General features: G+C 41.0%; 1 protein-coding gene across 1 annotated transcript; it reads left to right on the top strand.

Annotated features, from left to right (window-relative positions):
* Positions 1-11,784: 11,784 nt before the first annotated feature.
* NRIP2 (nuclear receptor interacting protein 2) lies at positions 11,785-23,907 on the top strand. The gene is made up of 6 exons (XM_069094385.1): positions 11,785-12,371; positions 15,049-15,201; positions 22,552-22,634; positions 22,797-22,918; positions 23,161-23,213; positions 23,682-23,907. Exons 1-6 carry the CDS (start codon positions 12,177-12,179, stop codon positions 23,772-23,774), a joined length of 699 nt encoding a protein of 232 aa, XP_068950486.1. The 5' UTR covers positions 11,785-12,176; the 3' UTR covers positions 23,775-23,907.
* Positions 23,908-24,947: the final 1,040 nt, after the last annotated feature.

The raw sequence follows: 24,947 nt of genomic DNA, 5'->3' as shown, positions 1-24,947 counted from the left end.
ATTTTCTTAGCAAAGATACTGGAGTGGTTTGCCATTTCTTTCTCCAGCTCATTTTACATATGAAGAACTGAGGCAAACAGGGTTAAGTGACTTGCCCAGTCACACAGTCAGTGTCTGAGGCTGGATTTGAACTCAGGAAGATGAGTCTTCTTGACTTCAGGCCTGCCACTCTCTCCATTGTACCACTTGGCTGATCTTCTTACTCTATAATACAGATGCACTGGTCTATTTGCTTTTCCTCACAATGGCATTCCATCTTCTGTCTCTGTTTTTTCACTATCTATCTCTCATGCTTGGAATGCCCTTTCTCTTCACCTCCATCTCTTAGATCCCCTGGAAGTCTTTAAGACTTAGCTGGAATTCTACCTTCTACAGGAAGTCTTTCAAAATCTACCTGATCTCATTCCTCTTAAATTGCTAGTGCCTTCCCTCTTAGAATACCTATTGGCAAACTTTGGAAATTTGTGAAAAACTATGACATTGTCTCAAAGTCAACAATTTCATCCATGATTATATTATGGAAGAAAAAAATAGAAGGGCAAAAATCTGGCCTGAATCCTTTGGCCTTATTTGGAGATCACTGAGAAAAGAAATGTGAACAAGCATTTTAGGATGCAGTTTATTATTTGGTTTCAGATACAAGCATTTTACATTTGCACTACCCTACAAAGATTTAAAGCCATTTTATAATAGGAATTGAATGGTGTCCACAAACCCACAAATTAGCTATGAAGAAAGCTGTGACTGGTAAACTCTGGGGTTGTACATGGTGTTCAGTTCTAAGTATCAATGGATAATAATCCACTGACAAGCTGGATGTCACCAAACAGAGATGGATAATACTACTAACCAACTTTGAGTTTGGCCATGGAAGACCAAAAGTGAGGCTAAAGTCCTACCACAGAAGAAAATTTGCTTCAGAAACCTTAGCAATCATAATGGATGGGGCAGTGGTGATCTGTGACACATACGGAACAGGTCCATTAACATAAGAACATAGCTAAGAGTCTTGGACTTGCCTCAGAACATGTGACAATCAGTCAGAGCTAGTCTTATAGCATTGAATCTGCCCCTTCTTCCCTGGTTGTCCACAGATGGCAAAAGAAACTTCAGGATGAATGCCTGTTTTTTTTTCTGTTGGTCATTCATTCAGTCATGTCTGCATCGTTGTGACTCCATGGACAAGCGTCTAGCATGCTAGACCCTTCTATCCTCTATTGTCAGTCTGTCCAAGTTCATTGTTTTCATGATACTATCTGTCTCATCCTTTGCCATCCCCTTTTCCTCTTCCCCCAATCTTTCCCAATATCAGTGTCTTTTCCAATAAGTCCCATCTTCTCATCATGTGGCCAAAGTATTTAAGCTTCACCTTCAGTATTTGACCTTCTAGTGAATAGCCTGAATTTCTTCAAGTATTGACTGAATCACCTCCTTGTTGCCCAAGGGACCCTAAAAAGTTTTAGCGATACACGTATAACTTAACTGCTTCCCTTCTCAATGTGGGGAGGGGAGGGAGGGAAGGAGAGAATTTGGAACTCAAAAGTTTTAAAAATGAATGCTAAAAATTGTTTTTACATGTAACTAGGGAAAAATTTAAATAAAATATTTTTACAAGATGAAAAAAAGGGTCTTAGTGATAAAGGCCAAAAAAGAGCATGATCCTTGAGAAATTCAACTTAACTCTAATTCAACTTAACTCTTTTTTTTTTTTAAGCAATCGGGGTTAAGTAACTTTCTCAAGGTTACATGGCCAGTTATTTCTGGGTGTGGTGCTAAGTATCAGAGCCTGGATTCAATCCCAGGTCATCCCGACTCTGGGGCCGGTGCTCTTACTCGCTGTGCTACCTGGCCACCCCCAACTCAACTCTTTACAGGTGGTCATGCATTGTACCGGACTATCACTGATTCTATACAATCCTACACAATTTATAAAAAGATAATTGGTGCTACCCAAGATCAACGGATCCATGGCTATGAAAACACTTCATGATGACATAAGTAGGGCCAAGTACAGGTACTTTTATGTTCTACAGAAACTCTTGCATCTCACAGGCACAAGATGTTTAAAGACTAGTGGGTGGGCAACGTGTACATGTGCCTCCCATAGCTGTCTTTTGGAATAGCAATTCAGTGTGTAATTACTGCATTCACCACCAGGTGACACTCCTACTCCAAACCACCAGACCAGGCCTCTTTCACACAAGTGAAAATACAGGCTGCTTGCTTAAATTTCTGAGCATGTGATCATAAGCCCTCCCAGCTATCCAGTGCCTACTTGTATTCTTCCCAACTAGATCTGGGGTTTAATGTGCGAAAATCATTCTACAATATTTTTTATTCCAATTTATCAAAATTGGATTATTTGCCCTTATCCCTCATTAAGATTTTTATTTTCTTCTCAATTTTGTTTGAATCAGAGGCATACACACTCATAAATTAGTGTTTACTGGAAGGTGGGGTTGGTGCAGAAATCTCACAGGCAAATGTGAAATACTTCGGAAGTCTTCCCTTTTCGCCTTCTCTTCCCCCTTCATAGTTCAAGAAAAGATGGAGGAAATATTACATATTTTGGGGTCTGGGTGGGGTTTGGAGAGGTTCTTGAAAGTTTAAGACTAGAGAGAAGGGGAAGAGGGCTAAGGGTTGTGAGGCAGAAAATAGAATAACAAAATGAAAAACATTTGTGAAGGAAAGGGGTCTAGCAGCACCCTATCTCAAAATATACTACCAAGCAGTTATTATACCAAATATTTGGTAGAAGAGAAAAAAATACAAAAAATCGATCAGTGGAATAGATTAGATGCATGGTATATGGAAACAAATATGGTAATATAATGCTTGATAAAGCAAAGAAAGGGATAAGGATTTATTATTCAATGCAATTCCACATTTATTAAGTAACTACTAGTGCCAGACATGCTGCTAAGTGTTGTAAAGAGTCCCTGTTTCAAGGAGCTTACAGTCTAACAGGGGAGACAACAAATATGTACAAAGCAAATTATATACAGGATAAATAAAAATAATTAGCGGAAGAAAGGCACTGGAATTGAGAGGTGTTGGGGAAGGCTTCCTGTAGGAATTGGGATTTTAGTTGGAACTCAGAGGAAGCCAGAGAGGTGGTATTCAGAACTGAGGAGGTAGAACATTCCAGGCATGAGGGACAGCCAGAGAAAATGCCCAAAACCAAAGATGGAGTGTCTTGTTCATGGAACAGCCAGGAGAGGCCAGTGTCACTGCATCAAAGGGGAATAAAGTGTAAGAAGATTGCAAAAGGAGGAGGGTGTTAGAGGGCTTTGAATTTGGCAAAAACTGACAAAATTAAAAAGTAATTTGGTAGAAATGATAAGATATCACTGTAGAGCACAAGCTCCCAGTGGACACAGGACTCAGATATAAAAAGTCACATGATAAATAAATTAGATCCTTATCACAACTACAGAGAGGGGATGGGTTCTTCACCAAATAAGGGATAGAAAGGATCCCAGAAGATAAAGTAGACATTTTTTTTCATTTTATAAAATTGAAAAACTTTTGTACAAATAAAATTAATGCAGTTCAGATGAGATGGGAAATAGTTAACTGATTGTGGGAGGGGGGGAAATCTGTGGGTGGATTTTACTTGAATATCAGTAAAGAGGTGATATCTAAGATAAATAGGAAACTGAATAAAATATATAAGAACAAGATGACCCAGAGATAACACTATTGGGTCTATAAATCCTGTGATTGGACCACTGTCTACCAGGGATCCTCCTTCACTCCAAAACATGGGCTGGACTAATTTTTCCCTAAAAAAGGTAACAAAGCTGATCCTAGACTTTATTTTCCCAGAAGGCTAAGGTTCAAGCTGCACCTCCCTTGATGCACACTCCTGGTTTCATCTGACCATATTGATGTGTCTTTCAGGCCACTTATATCCATAAAAAGCCCACCAAAGGCTCTCCATAGGGAGTCAGCAATCTCCCAAGACTGGGCCAGACCCCGTACCCTGCCTGCTGACTACACAAGTTTTTTTTTTTATTCAACAATGACAATTTATTTTCAGAACTTTATCATTTTTATGAAAAAAAAAACCAGGTATCAAAAACAGCAAAGAGTTTTCTGAAATTCTGCACCAGTTTTCACAGAAGTAACCAATATGTGAACTGGTGTCGTATGTAATTATCAGACACAGGCTGTTTCCCTCCTGGTCGTATACATTCAGGTGGTCCCAGGTGGTTTACTCTAGAGTTCCTGAAGAATAGCTTTTTAAAAGCACCTGTAATTTTTGAGAGAATTGATTTGGCTTATTCAACAAAGTAAACACTTTTTACTGTGTGGCTGTTTCTCTTAAAAACAAATCACTGTAATAATACACAGAATGTGTATGTGTTTGGAATAGAACCAAATCTTTTGAGATCCCATCTACCTGAAGAACACTGATCGGAGAGACAACTGTAGGGCACATACCAGTTGTACATTTCATACTGTCAAAGGTAGCTACTATGCTTTTTGAAGGAAATAGCATTTTATTCAGGTGCTGCCCAGGACAGACCACACAAGTTTTTACAAGATTAGAGGGTCTGTGTCCATACAAGCTAAATGTTGGAGTTTCCTTGTTGAGGATTTTAAAAATATTTTATGGTTAAGTAAACTTCCTTTTATTAACTGTTGAATGACCTATGAGCGTGCCTATTTTTATTCCTACATTGTACCTGAGTTAATAGGGCATAAGACTGAGTCAGAAACACTCCTAACATCCCCAAAGAAATAAAAGTACAAAAATATTTATAGCACTGTACTTTTTGCTGTAGCAAATAACTAAAGACTAAAGGGGTGCCTATAAATTGAGGAATGACTAGACAAATTATGGAATATAAATGTAACTGCACCATAAGAAATGACCAGAGGGATAGATTCAGAGAAATTTGGGAAGACTAATATGAACTTTTTCAGAGAAAAGTGAGCAAAATCAGGGGACTAATTATGCGATGACTCTAAAGTTATGAAGAAAAATATCTTTGGAAGGCTTTAGAAGTTGTCAATGTAATAACTAGCAAAAAATACAGAGGACTGAGTAGGCTTCTAGTCTCTTGACAAAGTTAATGGAAGTTCAGAGTGAGAGGTTTTATGTTTTTGTTTTTGATGTAGCCAATGAATGGACTTATTTTGTTTGATTATGCTTGTTTGCTACAAGGATAGATTTGGGGGCACGTGGTGGTGAAATTAATAAGAGGAGAGTGATAGTGATATAAAAAAAGGAAAAGAAGCAAAAGAGTGTCGTTAAAGCATTTTTTTAAGCAATTGGGGTTAAGTAACTTGCTCAAGGTTACACGGCCAGGTATTTCTGGGTGTGGTGCTAAGTATCTGAGCCTGGATTTGATCCCCAGGTCATCCCAACACTAGAGCCAGTGCTCTTACTCACTGAGCCACCTGGCCACCCCTAAAGCATTTTTTTTAAGCAATCGGGGTTAAGTAACTTGCTCAAGGTTACACGGTCAGTTATTTTGTGTGGGTGCCCAGTATCTGAGGCCAGAACTGATCCCGGGTCTCCCCATGCCGAGGTCAGAGCTCTTACTCTCTGTGCCACCTGGCCGCCCCAATTAAAGCATTTTTTACAAAAGTGCTGAAGAGCTAGGTATGATGGCACAGGCTTGTAATTCCTGCCACTAGGGTCTGTTTAGGTCAGAGAACTGATTATGTTTAGAGATTCTGAGGTACAGATGGGCTAAAGCTGATTAGGTGTCCTAGCTAAGTATGCTGACCCCCCAAAAAGGCTGGGGGACTAGGTGGACTAATGAGGGATGGACCAGTCAAGGTGAGAATCAGAACAGTTCAAAGTTTCTATGCCAGGTATTGGTGGAATAGTTAGTCAGTCAGTAAATATTTATTAAGAGCCTACTACTTTATGTCAGGCACAGTGCTAAGTGATAAGGATACTAAAATAGGCAAAAGACAGCCCTACTGTCAAGGAGCTCACAATCTGCTGGGGGAGACAAACAAACAAATATGCACAAACAAGTTATATACAGGATAGACTGGAAATAATTGAAAGAAAGAGAGAGAGAGAAGCCTGTATAATTAAGAGGGGATGGGAAAGCCTCCCTGAAGATGATGAGATTTTAGTTGGGCTTTAGTTGGAACTTGAAGGAAGCCAGGGAATCCTGGGGTAAGGTGGTGATGAGAAGGGAGAGCATTCCAGTCTGAGAGAACCGATGCCTGGAGCAAAGAGATTGAGCAGTCTGGAAGCCTTGTTGGATTGAAGAGAATAAGGCATAAGAAGACTGGAAAGGTAGAAGGGATTGGGTTTTGAAGGGCTTCAAATGCCAAAAGGATCATTTTGTCTTTAATCCTGGAGGCAATAGGGAAACAGGAATTTACTGAGTGTTAATCTGTGCTTTAGGAAAATCATTTTGGTGGCTGAATGGAGAAAGGATTAGAGTGGAAAGAGACTTGAGGAAGGAAAACCCATTAGCAGGCCAGTGCAACAGTCCAGGCATGAAATGATGAGGGCCTGTGCCAGAGTGGTGGCTGTATCAGAGGAGAAAAGGAAGCATATTTGAGAGATGTTGCAAAGGTCTACTTCACCTATCGGCCTTGAGAACAGATTAGATATAGGGCTTGGGGAGTAGTGAGAGATAGTGAGGAGTCAAGAGGTAACACCTAATTTGTGATCCTGACAGTCTGAAAGGATGATGTTGCCCTGACTGGAGGTCAACAGACAGTTTAGGATAGGATAGGTATATTTGAGAATTATCAATATAGGGATGCCAATTAAATCCATGAGATCACCAAGGGAAGTAGTACATAGAGAGAAGAAAAGACCCAAGACCAAAGCCTGTGACCAGCTGCTCACTTCCAGTTTGAGCAAGGAGACCTAGTCTCAAAAAAACAAAACAAAAACAAAAGCAAAAAATGTACAGAAGAAAGTAGTAATACATTCAGACGTAGTCAAACAAGAATAGCTCTGAAAAGAACATACTGAATTTATTCTATACTTTCAAAATATACGCATGTACATATGTAATAGATTCCGCTTCTATTCTTTATGTATGGAAATGTTCTTATTATTATTTATGGAATTCAGAAAGACAAAAAAAATTTTAAGGAGTAGTGGCACTGATGAAGGTGAGAGTCAATAAAAATGTGACTGGTCGTCCTCTTCAGTCTAGTTTAACAACACTTCAGCCCACACCATTTCTAGTCAAAGAATAATAAAAGATGATTTTATAGGAAATACTGAACTATAACATAGAACTTTTTGAAAAAATATGTGTCGGATATGTTCTGGCCATGTAGATGTTTATATCCACATGAGATGTCTAAACATATTTTAAGGAAAGCATTGATAGATATTTCTGGGATCTTACCTTTGAGGGTAGCAGATGAAGGGGTCATGAGGTGTTCTCCTCTGACAGAGGGCTGGATTAAATTTATGTTTTTCTGTCCCTGATAACATTTCTGGTCTAGGAACATGATTTTTTTTAGGTTCAAAAAGCTGCTTTTCTGGATGCTACCTCTTACTTAGATGGGGAAGGGTTTTGCAAGCTTACAACCTAAGGCTTGATTCCTTCCCACTAAATGTTAGTTACACAAAAGATCATTACAAATAGTGAAATCAAATGAATCCATCTATCCAAGTAAATAGCAGAGAGAAACTGGAGTTCTATAGATTAGAATATGTCAGAAGATACATGAGAATTGAATGAACTCTTTCCATGGATGCAAGCTGCTCAACTGATACACAAGAGAGATTCTGATCTGACCTAAAGGACAATTCCCTGAAGTCTCTAAGCCAGGGTTGGGGAAACTGAGGTGGCCTGAAGTTCCCCACCCATGCCCTAGGGGGAAGCAAGCTAAAAAATCAGTGTCATGTTAAGATGCTAGCTTTTCCCACATGTCTGCCTTCCAAAGTCTGTCTCCCTTTCTCCATATGTCTGGATTTTGTCCCCAAGTGTATGAAACCATGCATATTCTTTCTTGAAGGAGGAGTGGAGAATTCTCCAAAACTCAACCACTGCCCCTCACGCTTACATTCTTGAATCAACATTCTCTCCATCAATTAGGAGAATCTCATGAAAAAATGTACCTGGATTACATGTATATTTAATTTAAAATGGTAGTACCAACAGTGTCCTGCTTCTCTATGCCCCTCCCTGAACTTCCTTCTAATTTCTTCCTGTTTTAAAAAAAGTTTCATTTTTTTCTTCATTTTCTTTTTTGCATCACTATCACTATCCACTACTCCACGTAAACATACAATTCTCCCCCACAAAAATAAAAGCACTTTCTTTTTTTTTTTTAGAGGGCAAATGGGGTTAAGTGACTTGCCAAAAGTCACACAGCTAGTAATTGTTGTCAAGTGTCTGAGGCCGTATTTGAACTCAGGTCCTCCTGACTCCAGGGCCGGTGCTCTTCTTCACTGTGCTAACTAGCCACCCCAAAAGCATTTTCTTTTAATAAAATATAGTTGAGATTATTTCATAGATGAAGGAAATGAGGCTTAGGTTAACTGATTTGCCCAAGGTCACATAGATAGTAAATGTTAGAGGCAGATTGATTCTTCATAGTCCTCTAACTTACGGGCTTTGGAGGGAAGTTAAGTGATTTGGCCAGGATCACATAGCTAGTATGTATCAGAGGCGAGACTTGAAATCAGGTCTTCTTTTTAAAAATTATTTAGTATTTTATTTTGTCCCCAGTTACATGTAAAAACAATTAACAGTCGTTTTTAAAACTCTGAGTTCTAAATTCTCTCCTTTCCTCCCTCCCCATGCCCAAACCAGGTTTTATTTAATATGAGACTCGTTCTCTGTCTACTACACCATGATGTCTCTCTTTTGAGTTTTCTATCAATTGTCTAAATAACTATATAATATTTCAATAGGCTAGCTAATGGTAGTAATTCTCCATCCTCTCTTAGGTACAATGTATTACAGTAAATAAATGAGCCCTCTTCTATGAGAGTGGAGGAGACTTTAGGTTCCCAAAGGCTAAGCTAGAAGAACATAAATTTTGGCACATTCTTCCCATCAGGTCCAGCAAGAGACTGACCTGGTGATGGATTGTGAGTCTGTTGTCCAAGGGACAGTGCAGCTATTTTTAGAGAGACTCATTATCGGTTTGGTCACAGGGTGATCAAATTTTGGGCCACATCAACTCTCAAAGAGCATCAACTAAATTATGGTGAGGTTACAATATGAATGAGTAGAGAGTGAGTACTCTTACTCAGCAAGTTATAGATCTTGAAGTATTGACACATGTAAATATATGGAAAAAGTAAAGGAAAAGTGTTTGCCCAGGATAATTATTCCCCAAATCAGAGATCTGAAAGGAAATAGTAGGAGAGTCCCTAGCTTCCTCATATTGAGCTGTTCCAGTTGCCTGACCTAGATGAACTCTTATCCTTGGGAAAGTGTGATTGTTGAGCTACTGTCATTGACTTTTTAAAAGATCATAAGGACCAGGGTCATAGGATCATGAGAAGTAAAATGGAATTTAAGAAGGGCAAATGTCATCCTGCTTTTTCACAGAAAAGAAGTCAATGGAGTTCACAAACTTCAGGTAACTTAAATTATTGGCAAAATTCTAGAAGGTATTATTAAAGGGATAGTTAGTCAGCATTTAGAAAAAAGATTACAAAGAGTAAGAACGCGTCATACCAGACATGCTTTGTTTCTGCTTTTGACAGTTACCAAACTCTGGAAGAGCAGGGAAAGCTGTATAGTTTATCTCCACTTTAGTAAAACATTTGATAAAATCTCTCATGCCATTCTTGTGGACAAGATGGAAAAAAGGTGGGTTAGACGATAGAACAATCGGACCGATCTGGAAATGGCTCAAAAGCCTGACCCAGAAAGTAGTTATTAATGGTTCAAAGTCAGCTTGGAAAGAGATTTTCAGTGGTGTGTCCCAGGGATCTATGTTTGTCCCTGTACTGTCTGACATTTTTCCAGTAATGTGGAAAAAAGGCAAAAACACACAAATCAATTTGTCAGATGACAGAGAACTAGGAGAGAGAGCTAAAATAGTGGATAATAGGGTCATAATAGGGTCTTGACATATTAGACCAAACTAAATAGAATAGAGATAAATGAAGGGTGTATGTGTAAATGTTTAACAACCAGGTCTCCAAGTGATCATGATGATATAATTGTTAGTAGGGGAAACACTTTTAAGTATAATCTGTATTATTAACATTTTTTCCATCACTTTCCTAAGTCTAGAAAATCAAGGAAACAATAAATCAAGTCCTGATTTGTAAGATTTGCCCATTTCTAAGATGTAAATACTCACAATGAAAGCTTAATAATCGTCTCCACCACACCCGTGGATAAACACAAAATTTCACTGTTGGGTTAAAGAAAATCAACCTCACACATGAAAGTGGGAGATATTTTGAAGTTCATCTGAAAAAATTCTGGAGATATTGAAAATTCAACTCTTCTAAAACAGAGCTCATTTTATCTCTAGCTTCCCCTTTTCTGTCAAAGGTACCAACATCCTTTTGGTCACTCAGGTTTGAAGCCATTTTCAGCTCTTCATTTTCCCTCCCCAAATCCTGTAGTTTCTCTCTCCATAATCTCTCCTCCATTTATCCTCTTACCTTCACCAACATATAATCTACCTAATTGGAGCCCTCGTCACCCCTTTTTTGGGTCATTGCAGTACTCTCCTACATGGTCTCCTTTCGGCAGGTCTTTCTCCTCTCCAGCACCTCCATAGAGTTGTCAAATTAATATTCCTAACCCTAACTGTGCCACTCCTCTCCCCGTTCTAGAAGATTTGGTGGGTCTCCAGTGTCTCTGGGACAAAATACAAACTCTTCTATTTGCCATTCAAAGCCATTAACAATCTTGCCCCATCTTTCTTTCCTTGATGATTTCACATGACCCTCCTATTAGTCAACTTTTTACAACATTTTATCTTCTCTGTCTTAGCACAGGTTGTCCACGATGGCAAATGCTCTCCCCACCCCCCTTGGCCTTCTAGTTCCTATGTCTGAGTTCAAATCTGCCCTCAAACACTTACTAGCTATGCAACCCAGGGCAAGTCACTTAACCTCTTTCTGTCTCAGTTTTCTGCATTGTAAAATGGGGATAAAAAAAATACTTACCTCACAGAGTTATTGTAAAGTTCGAATGAGATTGTAAAATTATTGTAAAATACTTAGCACAGTACCTCATTTCTTGCCCCCTCACTCCAGCTTTAGCTCCCTAGGGCCTAGCACAGAGCCTTGCAGGTAGTAAATGCCTAAAAGGGACTTGGTGAATTGAATTGGCATCTGCTTAGATGAAAGAGGGAAAGTATGGAGGAGAAATCTCTGTTCTTCAGACATATTCCCTTGTGCTTGGTGGTGGTATGGGCTGGGGAGGGGGAGATGGGGTGAGTGGAGAGAAGGAAGATAGGAGGAAGTGTCTTCACAACCACCCCCTTTTCTAGTTCCCAGTGATTTTCTGAATCTAGGACAGATGTTCTTGTTGTCCAACTCCTAGGTTCCTACAGTCACCAAGCTGCAGTAGGCCCACAGAGAGGCAGCATCTGTCCATCCGCTGGGAAGAAAATCAGTCACCCTCACCTTGTCATAGCAAAGGGCAGAATTAGGGACATACACTGGCACACATCCCACAGCATATACATCCTAGCAGACAGGCAGACAGGGGAAGCAGACTTGCCAAAAACCTGCCAAGAACATCCCAACAGGTTTTCCCAGGGACCGATGGCCCTTCAGCGCCGCCTCCCACGCTCCCACCGGTATACCAAAGCGAGCCCCTCTGGCCAGTGCCCAGGAACTAGAGAAGCCGACTGGACTGCTGCGGGCTGCAGGGCCCACCAGCCCTCCCTCCCTCTGCCACTGGGTTTTTCCAGCTGGAGCTTCACTCTACTGCAATCACTGGAAGCCACCGCTGTCTACCGCGGCTGCTCCTGCACACCATTTATTTATTTATTTATTTATTTGCTTATTTATTTCCTCTTTTCCTGGTATCAGCGGACTCCTCTGAGTCAGAGAAAGAAGCATTGCAGGCAGGGAGAGGGAAACGGAGAGCAGCCTGCAGTAGGGGAGGAGAGTGGGGGAGAGACAGATCGTGCGTGAAGAGGTGGGAGAAGAATCCTAGAGCAGGAGGGTCGCTGGGGAGCTCGGTAGAAATCTCTGCGCGTCTCCTCCGCCCCCCCCACCTTAGCCACTGTCTCCCAGAGCCATGAGCGCTACTAGACAGAAGGCTGAAAGGAGTGATGGCAACATGGGCAGGAGGGTACAGGAAACTGAGCTGCGGGACAGAGCCCACCTGAGTCAGGAGCGGCGCCTCAAACAGGCTACCCAGTTCGTACACAAAGACTCTGCGGACCTCCTCCCATTGGACAGCCTCAAGAGGCTTGGCACCTCCAAGGATCTGGTGAGACATTCCAAGCCCCTAGCTTTCCCTTGCCCCATTGGGTCCTTTGCTTCTCGGTCCCAGGAAGATGCCTAAGTCCATCTCTTAAGGAATGGGGGCTCGGAGATTCAACCCTCACTTAAAGTACGGATGGGGCAATCCCACCAACTTTGGGGGATTCACTTTGCCCATTTATCAGGAGTCCATTGGGGATGTCCCCTGTATTGGGGAGGGAGCGGGGTGAGGACTGATTCGTTGTTCAGCATCTCGCCTTTCAGCCTAATAAATTTCAAGCTAGGAAAGAAGGGTTCAGGCAAGTCCTAGGGCAGGTGCAGAGGTTTGAGAGAGGAAAAAAAAATCCCTTCTAAGGTGGAATGCCCCTTGGGATGCCTGAAAGTTTGGGATCAGGAGTGGGAAAGAAGGAATGCAAAGGAGAAGGCCGGTACTGACCAGTTTAGGGAGGTAATTTCTCCTCTCTCCTGAAGTATCTAAAGACCCATCTGGCTAGTAAGCGACCTTTTCTATGCTCCCCATTCCTGGATATCTGTTTGGGCTGTAGTTTGCTCAGGTTACTGGCCTCCTTGCTTTTCTTACTTAGTCCTCATCATTCCTCCCCAGGCTCAGAGGTATTATTCTCTGCTTTACAGTCACGGCCCAGAATGGGCATCTTGGGAAACTGCTGATTTTAACGGGTAGGGCAGCTGAAAGGGGGACGGTAAGGGGTTTCTCTGCTCTTCCTGCTCCCCTTGTAAACCAGGAAGAAGTCAGCTTTGGGAAGCTCTGGGAAATCTATGTGGACAGGATGATAAGGAACGAAGTTGGGCTGGCCTCAGACCTAGGAGGGCCTATGTCAAGAAAGTATAAAGGTTTGAAGTAGAAGTCACACCAAAAGATGTAGGAGAGGATGAGGATGATGGAACCATATACATGGAGGTCCAGCACCCTAGTGCTCCCTCTGTCCCTATCTATACCCCAACTCGGTTGCCCTGGGGATGTCACCAAATACCTAGAAAAACTGTCAGAACAATTACTCTAACCATTCTTTGCGTCAGGGACCCCTTTGGCAATTGTGATCTATTGACCCCTTCTCAGAATATTGTTTTTGAATGCATAAATAAAATACATAGGATTACAAAGGAAGGCAATTGTATCGAAATACATTTAGTAAAATGTTAAACAATAACAACAACAATAACCTATATTCAAAGACTCCAAGTTAAGAATCCCTGCCTAAAAGGTATTCTGGTGAGTTATGGAGGCAGCTTCCTCCTTAAGAAGTCTAAGGGAGTAGGGGTTTCTCACGGCCCTTCATTCTCTATCCCTGCCTTTGCCAGCAAAAGGCCCTGGCTCCCTGTTGCTAGGATGTAAGCCAAGAACCCTAGCCCAAAACTGTTGCCAACTCACAAACACCCTCTATGTACCACTCAACTCCTAGTCTTTACCCTCTCCCCTCCAAATCTCTTTTGGTCACCAAGGGAAAAAGGTAGAGAATTCAGATTTCAAACCAGCCACATCCAGACAAATCGCTGGAGTAGTTGGGGGATTTAGGTTGGAGCCAGAAGGAAAGGATAAAGCTACTCATATCTACTAGTTTGCCCCCAGAGAGTGAGGCAGGATGCTTGTTTATCCCATCAGCTGCTATCCCGTTCTCTTAGACTGGGATAGGGTTTGATTTGTTTGGTTTTTTTTTTTTTTTGGTTTGGATTTGAGATTTCATAAAGTGAGGGGGTTTCTGGTGAGGGACCTTCTCCCCTTGTAGACAGGCAACTGGGATAGGTAGATTCCTTTAAATAACTGAATTCAGTCATCTTGCTAACAGCCTGCAGACAGCAGTACTACAGAAGGGGACTGGCGAAGCCACCTGATGAAGCCCTGCGGCCTGTAGCCCCTCACTCCCAGCATGTCTTGCTGTTTCAGAACTTTGAGTACTGGGGCTCTATTTTGGGAGGGGAAAAAGAAAGGGCCCCAGGCCTCCGTGGGAAAGGTGGGAGGGGAAAGCCTGGGAGATAGAAAGGAACCACGCTGCTGCCAGCTCCAAAAAGCTCTTTGCCCTTTTCCCAGAGCTAGTGTTCCTGGCAGTCCAGCTGTTGGTGAGCAGGCCTCAGGGGCCTCATTAAACCTTGGGAAATAAACAGTCCCAGGAGCTAGGCAAGGAGAGCAGGTGAAGGGGAGGAAGAGTGAGGAGAGGGAGCTATTCATATCTTCTGTCTTCCTATATTCCCTAATAGCCCAAAAGGAGGGAAGATGAGGTGGGAAGGAGAGTCTTCCAAGTTAAAAACCTGTTCAGAGGAACCTCCTTCTTGCAGAAACTCTAAGCTGAGCACAAAAACCTCTGACAGAGATAATCCCTGGAATAAAAACTTCCTTGCTTAATTAGCCAGTTTGGCCATTGAAATGATTGATGATTATTTTTTCTCCATTTTTTCACTGCATTCTCTCCCAGTCCCATTCTATTTGGTTTTGACAGGGTAGAGAGGGAATACATTTTGGTCCTGTGATTCACTGACCTCAATTACCAGGTTTTTTTGTGTATCCCAGGAAACTCCATTCCATCCCTGTCTGTGACTCTCCATTCCTTATTCTTTCCTTCTTGTCCCCTTTTCACATCTAGCCTTGGGAATGGGGTAGGGTTGGGGAAGCGGAGGCCCAGATACCTGCATTTAACTCTTCTTGTCCAATTGCCTCATGGTGGAGCCAGCAGCCACATAATGTGATCCAGCGTCGCCTGATGGAGGGGAACCTGGACCAGTTTCTCGGGGAGTCCTCCTTGGTTTGGGGCCAAGTTCATGGAGCAGAGAGTAGTAGGAATACCAGCAGAAAGGAAAGTCCGGCTCTTCTTGTTCACTGCAAGGTGAGGGGAGCCCCTGACCATCATCACAGAAACTAGAACTTGATCCTCAGAAAGGATCCACTGTTTGTGAGTGTCTCTACCTTCTTTCCCTCTGTGCCTCCAGGAGGGTAAGAAGCTCTCCTCAGATTTTTCTCTTAGCCTAGACTTAGAAGATAGCTTTTCTGTCTTCTCTGCCTCTACCCCTCCTGCTGTTTCCCTTTTCCCCTAATTTCCCTAATTTGCCCATAGAGAGTATGTGCATGCAGGTATACATGAATTTATACATACACATATTGCACACATATATACACATGTGTGTGGGATACATAAACATATAATATACATATATGCATATTGTGAATAGTCTCTATGGTTTTCATTTGTGAATTGCGTACCCAGATGAATACAAGATTGTGTGTGGATTCATTTTGGAAGGCAAGGTTATATATCTATATAGACTCTATACAATTACTTATGTATGTGTATTGTATATATATATATACACACATATACATATAATTATATCTGTCCTTTAACATCTTTTTCAATAACTTCCTTCCACCTCCCCTCTCTGTTGAAAAAAGAAAAGAAAAACAAAATCTCTATAACTAAATATGTATCCTCAAACAAAACAAATGCTTACAATGGCCACATAAAAATGAACTTTGTTCTGCTCTTTGAGTCTATCACTTCTCTATCAGGAGGAGAGGAAGCACTCTTCATCATCAGTCCTCTGGAATAGTGGTTGATCATTACACTGAACAGAATTCTTAAGTCTTGCTTTTTTGGAGGGGGAAGGCAGGGCAATTGGGGTTAAGTGACTTGCCCAAGCTCACATGGCTAGTAAGTGTTAAGTGTCTGAGGTCAGATTTGCACTCAGGTCCTCCTGACTCTAGGGCCGGTGCTCTATTCACTGTACCACCTCGCCACCCCAAGAATTCTTAAGTCTTTCAAAGTTGTTTGTCTTTGCAATGTTATTGCTAAATAAATTGTTCTGTTGGTTCTACTCACTTCACTCTGGTTTAGTTTATACAAGTCCTCCCAAGTTTCTCTGAAACAGTCCTTTTCATAATTCCTTACAGCATAATAATATTCCTTTACATTCACATACTATAATGTGTTCAGCTATTTCTTTCCCATTTGACAAACACTTCCTTAGTTCTTTGCTACAACTCAAAGGACTGCTATGTTTATACATATGTATCCTTTTTAGTTTTTTTTTTTAACTCTTAGGGGCATAGACCTAGTAGTGGCATTGTTGGGTGAAAGGGTATGAACATCTTTAGTGATATTTTGGACAAAGTTCCAAATTGCTTTAGAGAATGGCTGGACCAGTTCTACCAGGTCCTACCAACAGTACATTAAGAACCAGTTTAACCAAAGCCTCTGCTTCGTTTGTTATTTTCCTTGTTTGTCCACTTTGTCAATCTGATAGGTGTGTGGACAGTTGGAGCTTAATAAATTATTGATTCTGGGCATTCAAAAATGAAAAATGGTGATATGGAACTGGAGCTCAGGAGAGAGACTAGGACCAGATTAATTATTGTAATGCTAATGACTTCGAGATCTGGAAGTCATTAACATTACAGTAATTAAACCCTTATGAGCTGATGAGGTCACCAAGGGAAATAGTTCTTGCCCTCAAGGAACTTACAATCTAATAATGGAGTTAAAACATGTACAAATTATATAATTAAGGATGAAATAAAGAGAGGAATGAAAAATTCAGAGAAGAAGGTTTCATTTCTAACTGAAGGGATAGCAAAAGGCTTCATAGAGGAGGTGGCACCTGAGAAGGAAGGGAAGGATTTTAACAAGAATCCACTGCAGACATAGCGGATGAAATTAAGGAATGGCGCATGTAACTATGAATATATATATGGATGGAATATGCAGTATATAAAGGGAAATATTGTGAAATCAGTCTTTTGGAACAAGGTTGTGATATATTTGAATGCCAGAGTAAAGAATTGTATTTTGTCATGTGAGCACTGGGGAATCCCTAGAAGTTTTTGACCAAAGGAATCAGACTATATATTAGCAAGATTTTTTTGGCAGTTATATATCACAAACCTTTTACCTCTCTAGGTGGCATGGTGAATGGACAGAATGCTGGACTTTGAATCAGAAAGACCTGAGTTTGAATCCCACCTCATTATTAGCTGTGTAATCCTAGACAAGTCACTTAACTTCTATTAATTGGGGATGATAAAGGTTACTATGAGGATCAAATGAGACATGAGATATATAGCACCAAAGCATTATGTAAATATTGGCTCTTATTACTGAAAAATGATTCAAAGTTTATATAAGTATTTATTAATCATGTGTTGGGTACTGTGGTAAGCTCTAGGGATACAAAGACAGAAGTGAAGTAGTCCCTGTCCTCTAGGAGCTTACAATTTATAAAATTATATGTATGAAAACAGATATGTTTAAAGCAGATACAAGGCAAAAGCACTTGCACACCTTTGGCAACCAGAAGGTGATGGCAGGAGGCCACCCGGCTCAGTAGGATGCCCTTGTGGGATGGTGTTTTGGCAGGGGCTAAAGCTGGCAGCCTGCTGCTAGCCAGGGGCTCTTTTTGGTTGCAGGTGCTAGGGCAGGATAAATGATAACAATGGTCTCTTATAATCTGAGGAAAAAAGGTAGAAATTGAAGAGGAGGAGCTAGCATCCAAACTAGATTAATTTCAAAGCCATCCCACTCAGAAGGATCTGGCTCCCTTGATAAGGATCAAACTCTTAGTGAACTGGGTCAGGAAAAGGCTGAACAAACTAGTTATCAATTAGCAAGCTTGCGCATGAAATTCAATTGGACACTCTTCTAAGACTCATAATCCCCAAATATCTTCCAGGAATTAAAAAAAAAATCAGCATTGACTAACTAGCAGGGTTCTTAATCTGGAGTCCACAGATTCCCAAGGGAATTTCCCTTGGGAATATTCTCAAGGATAGATGGGTGGTCCATGACATTTTGTTTTTTCTTAATATTTTGATAACTGAATTTCAAAATAATCACTTTCCTTTGTAATTATATGTATTTTATTTTATGCATATAAAAACATTATTCTGAGGCTGTACCAGACTGCCAAAGGTTGGAGGTATGGGGAATGGAGCAAAACATGACATGAGACAGGTTAAGAACCCTGTGCTAATGAATGATCTGGCCTTGAGTAAGACTCTCCTGGATCTGACTAGAAGCCAGAGAAGCTGAGCAGTATTATGAAGAGGAACCCATACTGAATCTGCTCTTCAAAATGTTCTTCAGTGCAGGTGCCAAGCAAGAGGAGGATGGTTATAAGATGTTCAGACATCTTGCCAATGTGATCACTTACACTGTATGCAGTCTTCCTGAAGGCTGCCTTTAAATGTCTCTACAAAATGGCAGCACAAGTCATATGGTAATTCCTCTAAAGTGGAAGGGTGGCATTAAGGACAGTATGGAGCAGTGGATTCATTTCTTCTGACAAAATCACTAGTGTTTGAACACTTTCTGTTGGCAGCTGTTAGATACAGCTCTGCGTGTCCATTCATCCAGTCCTGTCTGTCCTTGTTTGTAATGATACACTTGGATTTCCCCTTATTTTTTTGATCCATTCCTGTCTACACTTAAATCCTGAAGAGGTGTCTAGTAGAAAATGCCCCTGCTTCTGCCAAACAGTAATATTTAGCACCTTCCTAGCCTGGGAGGAATAAGACACCCCCAGACAAATACCCTTTACATGGTTCAGAAGATCCTGGATATGGAGAAGTTGCTTCTCTTTGACTAAAGTATTTGTCTACTATAAGGGAATAAAAGCAGAAGGGTAGAAATTAAAGTTGTATGTTTACCATCTATTCATAATGTGGCATGACATATTACTGATGATCCTTGCAAATCAGACACTAGAGTAAATTTTATTATGAGAAGAACTAGCCTAAAGCTAAACTGCCTGCCATTTTAGTTTGTTCCTTTTAAACTAAGAACTTCAGCAGTATGCCAGTACTGGGTACAACTGTTTACAGTGGAGCAGTTTGATGCAATATGTAGTTCAACAACAACAACAAAAAGTTGCAAGGTAATTTTGATGGAAAGGCGCTAGCCTTAATCTGAATCTGAAAAGGCTTCATGATAAAGTGGTCCTTGAACTGAGTGTGGAAGGAGGCTTGGGATTCAAAGAGGTGAAGATAAGGAGGGAGTGAGTGCATTCCAGGCACTGGGAACAGTTACTGAAAGGTAGACTGTGACTAAAAACAGGAAACAGAATATTATGTGAGGAAGAATAGGAAGGCCAGTATGTCTATGGTGTTTGTGAGAGACTGGGATTAGGTATTGAAGGGTTTTCAATGTTAAACAGAGGAACTTACATATGATTCTATAAGTAATGGGGTGGGGGGGGGGTGACTAGGTGACGCAGTGAATAGAGCACCGGCCCTGAAGTCCGGAGGACCTGAATTCAAATCCAGCCTCAGACACTTAACACACACAAAAAAACTAGCCTTGTGACCTTGGGCAAGTCAATTGCCCCTCCAAAAAAAAAGAAAGCATATAAGTAATAGGGACCTAATGGAGTTTATGGAGTAGAGAACATGGTTAGATTTGTTCTTTAGGAAAAATTGCTGTGACCACTTTGTGGAGGATGGATTCGACTGAAGAGGGCTGTGAGGCAGACCAGTTAAGCTATTGAAATAGTGCAAGCGAGAGAGGATAGGTTCCTGAGTGAGAGTGATAGCTGCTTGAGTTGAAGAGAAATAGATGGATATGAAAGAAGTTGTGGAGGTAGAAAGGATGAGATTTGGTATATGATGAGTTATGTGGGGTGAGAATGAGGAGTTTGAAAGCTGATATGAAGGTTACAAACTTGGAGGACTGGAAGGACGGTTGTGCTCTCAACAAAAATTGGGAAATTTGGAAAACCTGACGTTTTGGGAGAAAAGACAAGTTCTGTTTTGGACATATTTGAGATATCTATAAAGCATCAGATTTAAAATGTCCAATAGCAGTTGGAACTGGAGTTTAGGAGAAAGACCACAGCTAGTATATAGATATGGGCACAATCAACATAAATAATATTGATAATGATTGTCATGGAATAGGATTGTGCTATAAGAAATGACAAGCAGGATGGTTTCAGAATAACCTGGACTTATATGAACTGATGCAAAGTGAAGTAAGAAGAACCAGGATAACACCGTACACAATAATGGCAATATGACTTGGCTACTCTCAGCCATATAATGATCCGAGACAATTCCAAAGGACTTATGATGAAAAATGCTATCTACTAGAGTCTTTGAAACTCAGATCAAAGCATACTTCTTTAATTTAAAAAAAATTTTTTTGTCTGTTTTCTTTGACAACATGGCTAATATGGAAATATGTTTTGCATGATTGCCCACATATAATCCATATCAAATTGCTTGCCTTCTCAAGGAAGGATGAAAGGAGAAAATTTGGAACTAAAAACAATTTTTTAAAATGAATATTAAAAATTGTTTTTATATGTAATTAAAAAAACCTAAAACATTGATAAAACCATATGAACTGATGGGATCACTATGAAAGAGTGTAGCAAAAGAGGAACAAAGGACAGAACCTTGGCGTAACACAGCCCTAGTTAAAAGACAAGATATGTGTGATGAAGCTGAAAGGAAGACTGATAAAGAATGCTCAGCAGAGTAGGAGAATCAGATCAGAGTAATGTCACTAAAACCCCCCAAAAAGATAGTATTCAAGAGGAAAGGATGGTCAATAGTATCAAGTGCTTCAGAGGTCAAGGAGGGTGAGCATTGAGAAATGGCCATCAGATATGGCAATCATGAGATCATAGTAACCCTGGGGAATGAAGTTTCCAACTGAGCATGGAGTTTAGAAACTAGTTTTCTGAAGTTTGACAAGTGACAGGAGGGGAAATAAGAGTGTAGATAGCTTTTTCTAATTTACCTGAGAAAGGGGGGATGATCTGTAGGTAACAGAGAAGAATCCAATAGATGGGGAGAGACTGAATATTAGGGAAAGGAGGGATGATTTCTGGGATGATCTGGTGAAGATGACTGATGAAATGAGGACTTGTAATAACTATTAATATTTATAAAGTGATTTAAGGTTTGCAAAACACTTTTTACAAATGGTATCTCATTTTTATCCATATAACAACACTTGAGAGGTAGATGCCATTATTATTGGCATTTTACAGATGAGAAAATTGGAAGAGGTTAAATGATTTGTGTAGGCTCACAGTTACCATGAACTGAGTTCAAATTCAGGTGCCAGTCTTCTTGATTCCAGGTCCAGCAATCTAAACCTGGAATCACTTAGTTGCCTTGTAGTGAGGACAGCTTTGGTAAGAACAGTCACCTCTTTATCAGAGGCTGAAGTAAAGGGTTGTGAGATGTAAAGGAGATAAAAGGGAGTTCTCAACACAGCCATTTTTTTTCAATAATGTAAAAGTAAGGCAAGATTGTGAGAGTAGAGGAAAGGGTGGTATGGGAGGCTTAAGGAGAGGTGTGGAACAGCTTCTCTGGAGAGTAGAATAGAGAATCCATTAGGGAGGAGTCAAAGGATTGCCTTCCTACACCGAGGGCCCAGTTGGTACTGTAGCAGGTGATGGCAAGATTGAGGGTGTGACCATCCTGTGTATAGCTGGGTGAAGTAGAGGAGTATGCTATGGGAACGGAAATCTGGGTGTTTGATGGAACATCAATAAGACATGGTGAACAGGAATTGGGGTGGAAAAGAAGAGAGTGAACCAGGTACTGAACTACTGGAGAAAGAACAGAGAATAATCTGAGGACTGAGAGGTAACAGCCACCAAGATCTATATTGGGTGATAAATTTGGATTGAGTAAATGTCAAAGGGGGAGAGGTGGTGACAGCAGAGGGAAATAAATGGCCGATGGTGAGTAAATCAGGAAGTATCTCTGGCAAATGAGGAAAGTATACTGTGTATATGTGTGATGCCGATGTATGCAAGAGACTGAACTCACTCTCTAAGTGATGTGTCCCTTCCTGACTTCAGAACTTCCTAACATGAAGTTTCTTTCCCAGTAGTTCATTCCTTTTCCCAAATGGAGACCTTTCTCCTTTACTTCCATAAATATCCATTTTCCCATCTTTTGGTTCAGTAGTTCCTAAATTTGTGATGGCATAGCATTTAGCTTCATTTCCTGTCTCCTCATCCTACCTTTTTATGTGAATCAGTTCTGGCTTTCCCATTTTAATCTTTTTTTTTTCCTCTTTAACTGAGGAGTCAATTAAATTCCTCTACCTTCTTCAAAAGCAAATGTACTCATTTGGCAGAGGTTAGAAGAGAAGGAGAGGAATGGAGGCAAGTGAAGTTCTTAGAGTTGACCCCAACTCATTCAGTCTATTTGGATTCCTCTCTCCCAGTGCCGGGACCAGGTATTAAGAGTGGCAGTGGATACAGGTACCCAGCACAACCAAATCTCTGCCAGATGCCTCAGTCGTCTTGGGTAAGAATGTCATTCCCTGAAGGTATGAGTGGGTAGATAGTAGACATGCCATAGTTTCAGATACTGTAGGACTCCAGGAAATGGACAGCAGACCAAATGATTGGAGGGAGGGATGGCTAACTGATAATTGGGTTAGCTATAACTATTGCTTCTCTGCCACAGGCTAGGGGAGGGGACCCTAAAAGCCCCAGGTGGGAAAAAGGCTCCTGGTCCTCTGACCCATGTGGAACAGCTGGAGCTACAGTTAGGGCAAGAGACAGTGGCATGCTCAGCTCAGGTGGTTGGTAAGTCTTAACTTTATCAGCTTCTCCACCTACTCACCTCCTCTGTCATTCTCTTTTTGTGCACTCCCCCCCCCCCAAAGAATTATGCTCCCCATCCCCTACTAGCAACAGGCAGAGCACTCTGCACAGGTATTCTCATTGTCCCCATTCTTTCACATCATTTCTAGATCTAGGTGATGAGTTAAGCAGTGCTACCCTTGGGGTGCCTGCCAACTTTTTCTATGCCCTTTCCATTCCTACAGATGATGAGAGTCCTGAATTTTGCCTGGGCCTGCAGACACTGATATCTCTCAAGGTAAGATATGAGAGGGTGGCTTGTCCTATGGAACCTGGTGCATGAGTTTATGCCTTGGGAGAAGAAATTGGGATTTGGGAGGTGCTGGTAAGAGGAGCCCTGAATTAGGACTCTGAATTTCTAGTTTCAAGGCTAAGGTTCACTTCCTCAGATACGGTAAATATTTCCTGGCCTACTTTCTCCCAAGTAAGATAGGAAGGTGGGATCCGACTCCCTTCCAAGATGGAAACTCAGAGTGTGACAATGGAGAGAGATAATACTTTTAAAACAGAGGTTGGAAAGAAGTGGGTGGGGACTGTGGTTATCATCTCAGCTGAAGAGAGAAGGTAAGGGGGTAGGGGAAAGGTAGATGGAGAGTTTGGGTGAAATTGTTTTATGGGAGGAAGTCTATGGATGAGGAGGAAGACTTGCTCCCCGTAGCTTTTCCACATGGTGGTTCAACTGCCTCCCCATTCTCTTTCCCAATAGTGCTGTATTGACCTGGAACATGGTGTACTGCGGCTGAGATCGCCCTGCCCAGGGTTACCATTCCTGCCTTGCCACCAGGAGCCTGGCCAGTGACAACCAGAGTCTATCCCCAGGAGAAAACACAAGGCCTTAGGGGAAGAGTCATGGGCAGTGGGGGTGCTGCCCATCACCCTGACCCTTGCTCATATGTTTCGTCTCTCCACATGTATTCTTCTTTGCCTTTTCACCAAGTTATATATAAAAGGTCACATTCTAAATAAATTAGAGAGGCAGGGAAGTAATACCTTTAGCAACTGTGGATTGAGGAAGAATTCATGACCAAACAAAGCATAGAGAGAATCACAGAAGATAAAATGGACAATCTTGATTACATAAACAGAAAAGTTTTTATACAAATAAAATGAATGCATTTAAAATTAGAAGGGAAAAAGGTTAACTGAGAAAAAAATCTTTTTGGCAAATTTCTCTAATAAAAAGTCCGATTACAAGATGTAAGGATCTGAATGAGACATATAAGAACAAGAACCATTCTTAAAGTATATGAACTGGCAGTTCTCCAAGGAAGTAATTCAAGCTTTCAATAGCCATATCTAATAAAAAATAATTGGAGAAATGGCCTCGATTTTTCCAGAGATAGTTCTCAGAATGCAAGGGAAAGTTTCAAACTAAGGTCTCTTTTTCTCCAAACCACTCCTACTCCTCAAATGGCTTTCTCTGTCTTTTCACAAAGAAGAGAGCCCTCAAGGAAGTATGTCTCAGAAAGCATTAAGACTATAGAGGCACAAGTTTTAAGGTTTGGTATTGATTAAGTTGACCTGCATAGTGACTGTCAGGTCCCTATCACTGATACCTAATATTGTTCCTTAATGTCTCAATATTTGCCCCACCATCTGGGTCTTCTTGTTCCTAATGTCCATGACCTAACTGCTACATCTCCTAGTTTCTCCATGGGGGGATGCTCTGACACTCATTGACTGCTATGACACCCACCCTTCTAACTCCCCGAATATCAGCTCTAATAGCTGGTTTTTTTTTTCTGGAGTGCCAAACTACCTCCTGCTGCCCAGCATGGATCCCTAGATATTCCTTAAGTATAAACTCATTTGTAGGTTACCTTTCACCCCTCAACTGTTTTTGTGTCTACTAGTTGGTCTAGCATTAGACATGATCATCATTGTTTTTTTTACTTATTACTTTTGTTTTTTACACTACAGTTATTTCTTAACATATGCCTACCATGGATTTCTCCTTTAAACAAAGAAAAAT

This window comes from Petaurus breviceps, unplaced genomic scaffold (genome assembly GCF_028583685.1).
Source record: "Petaurus breviceps papuanus isolate PSGF00001 unplaced genomic scaffold, PetGlider_PUasm1.0 216, whole genome shotgun sequence".
Lineage (NCBI taxonomy): Eukaryota > Metazoa > Chordata > Mammalia > Diprotodontia > Petauridae > Petaurus > Petaurus breviceps.
Note: the sequence above shows the minus strand (reverse complement) of the source record. Positions and strands in the feature narration are given on the sequence as shown.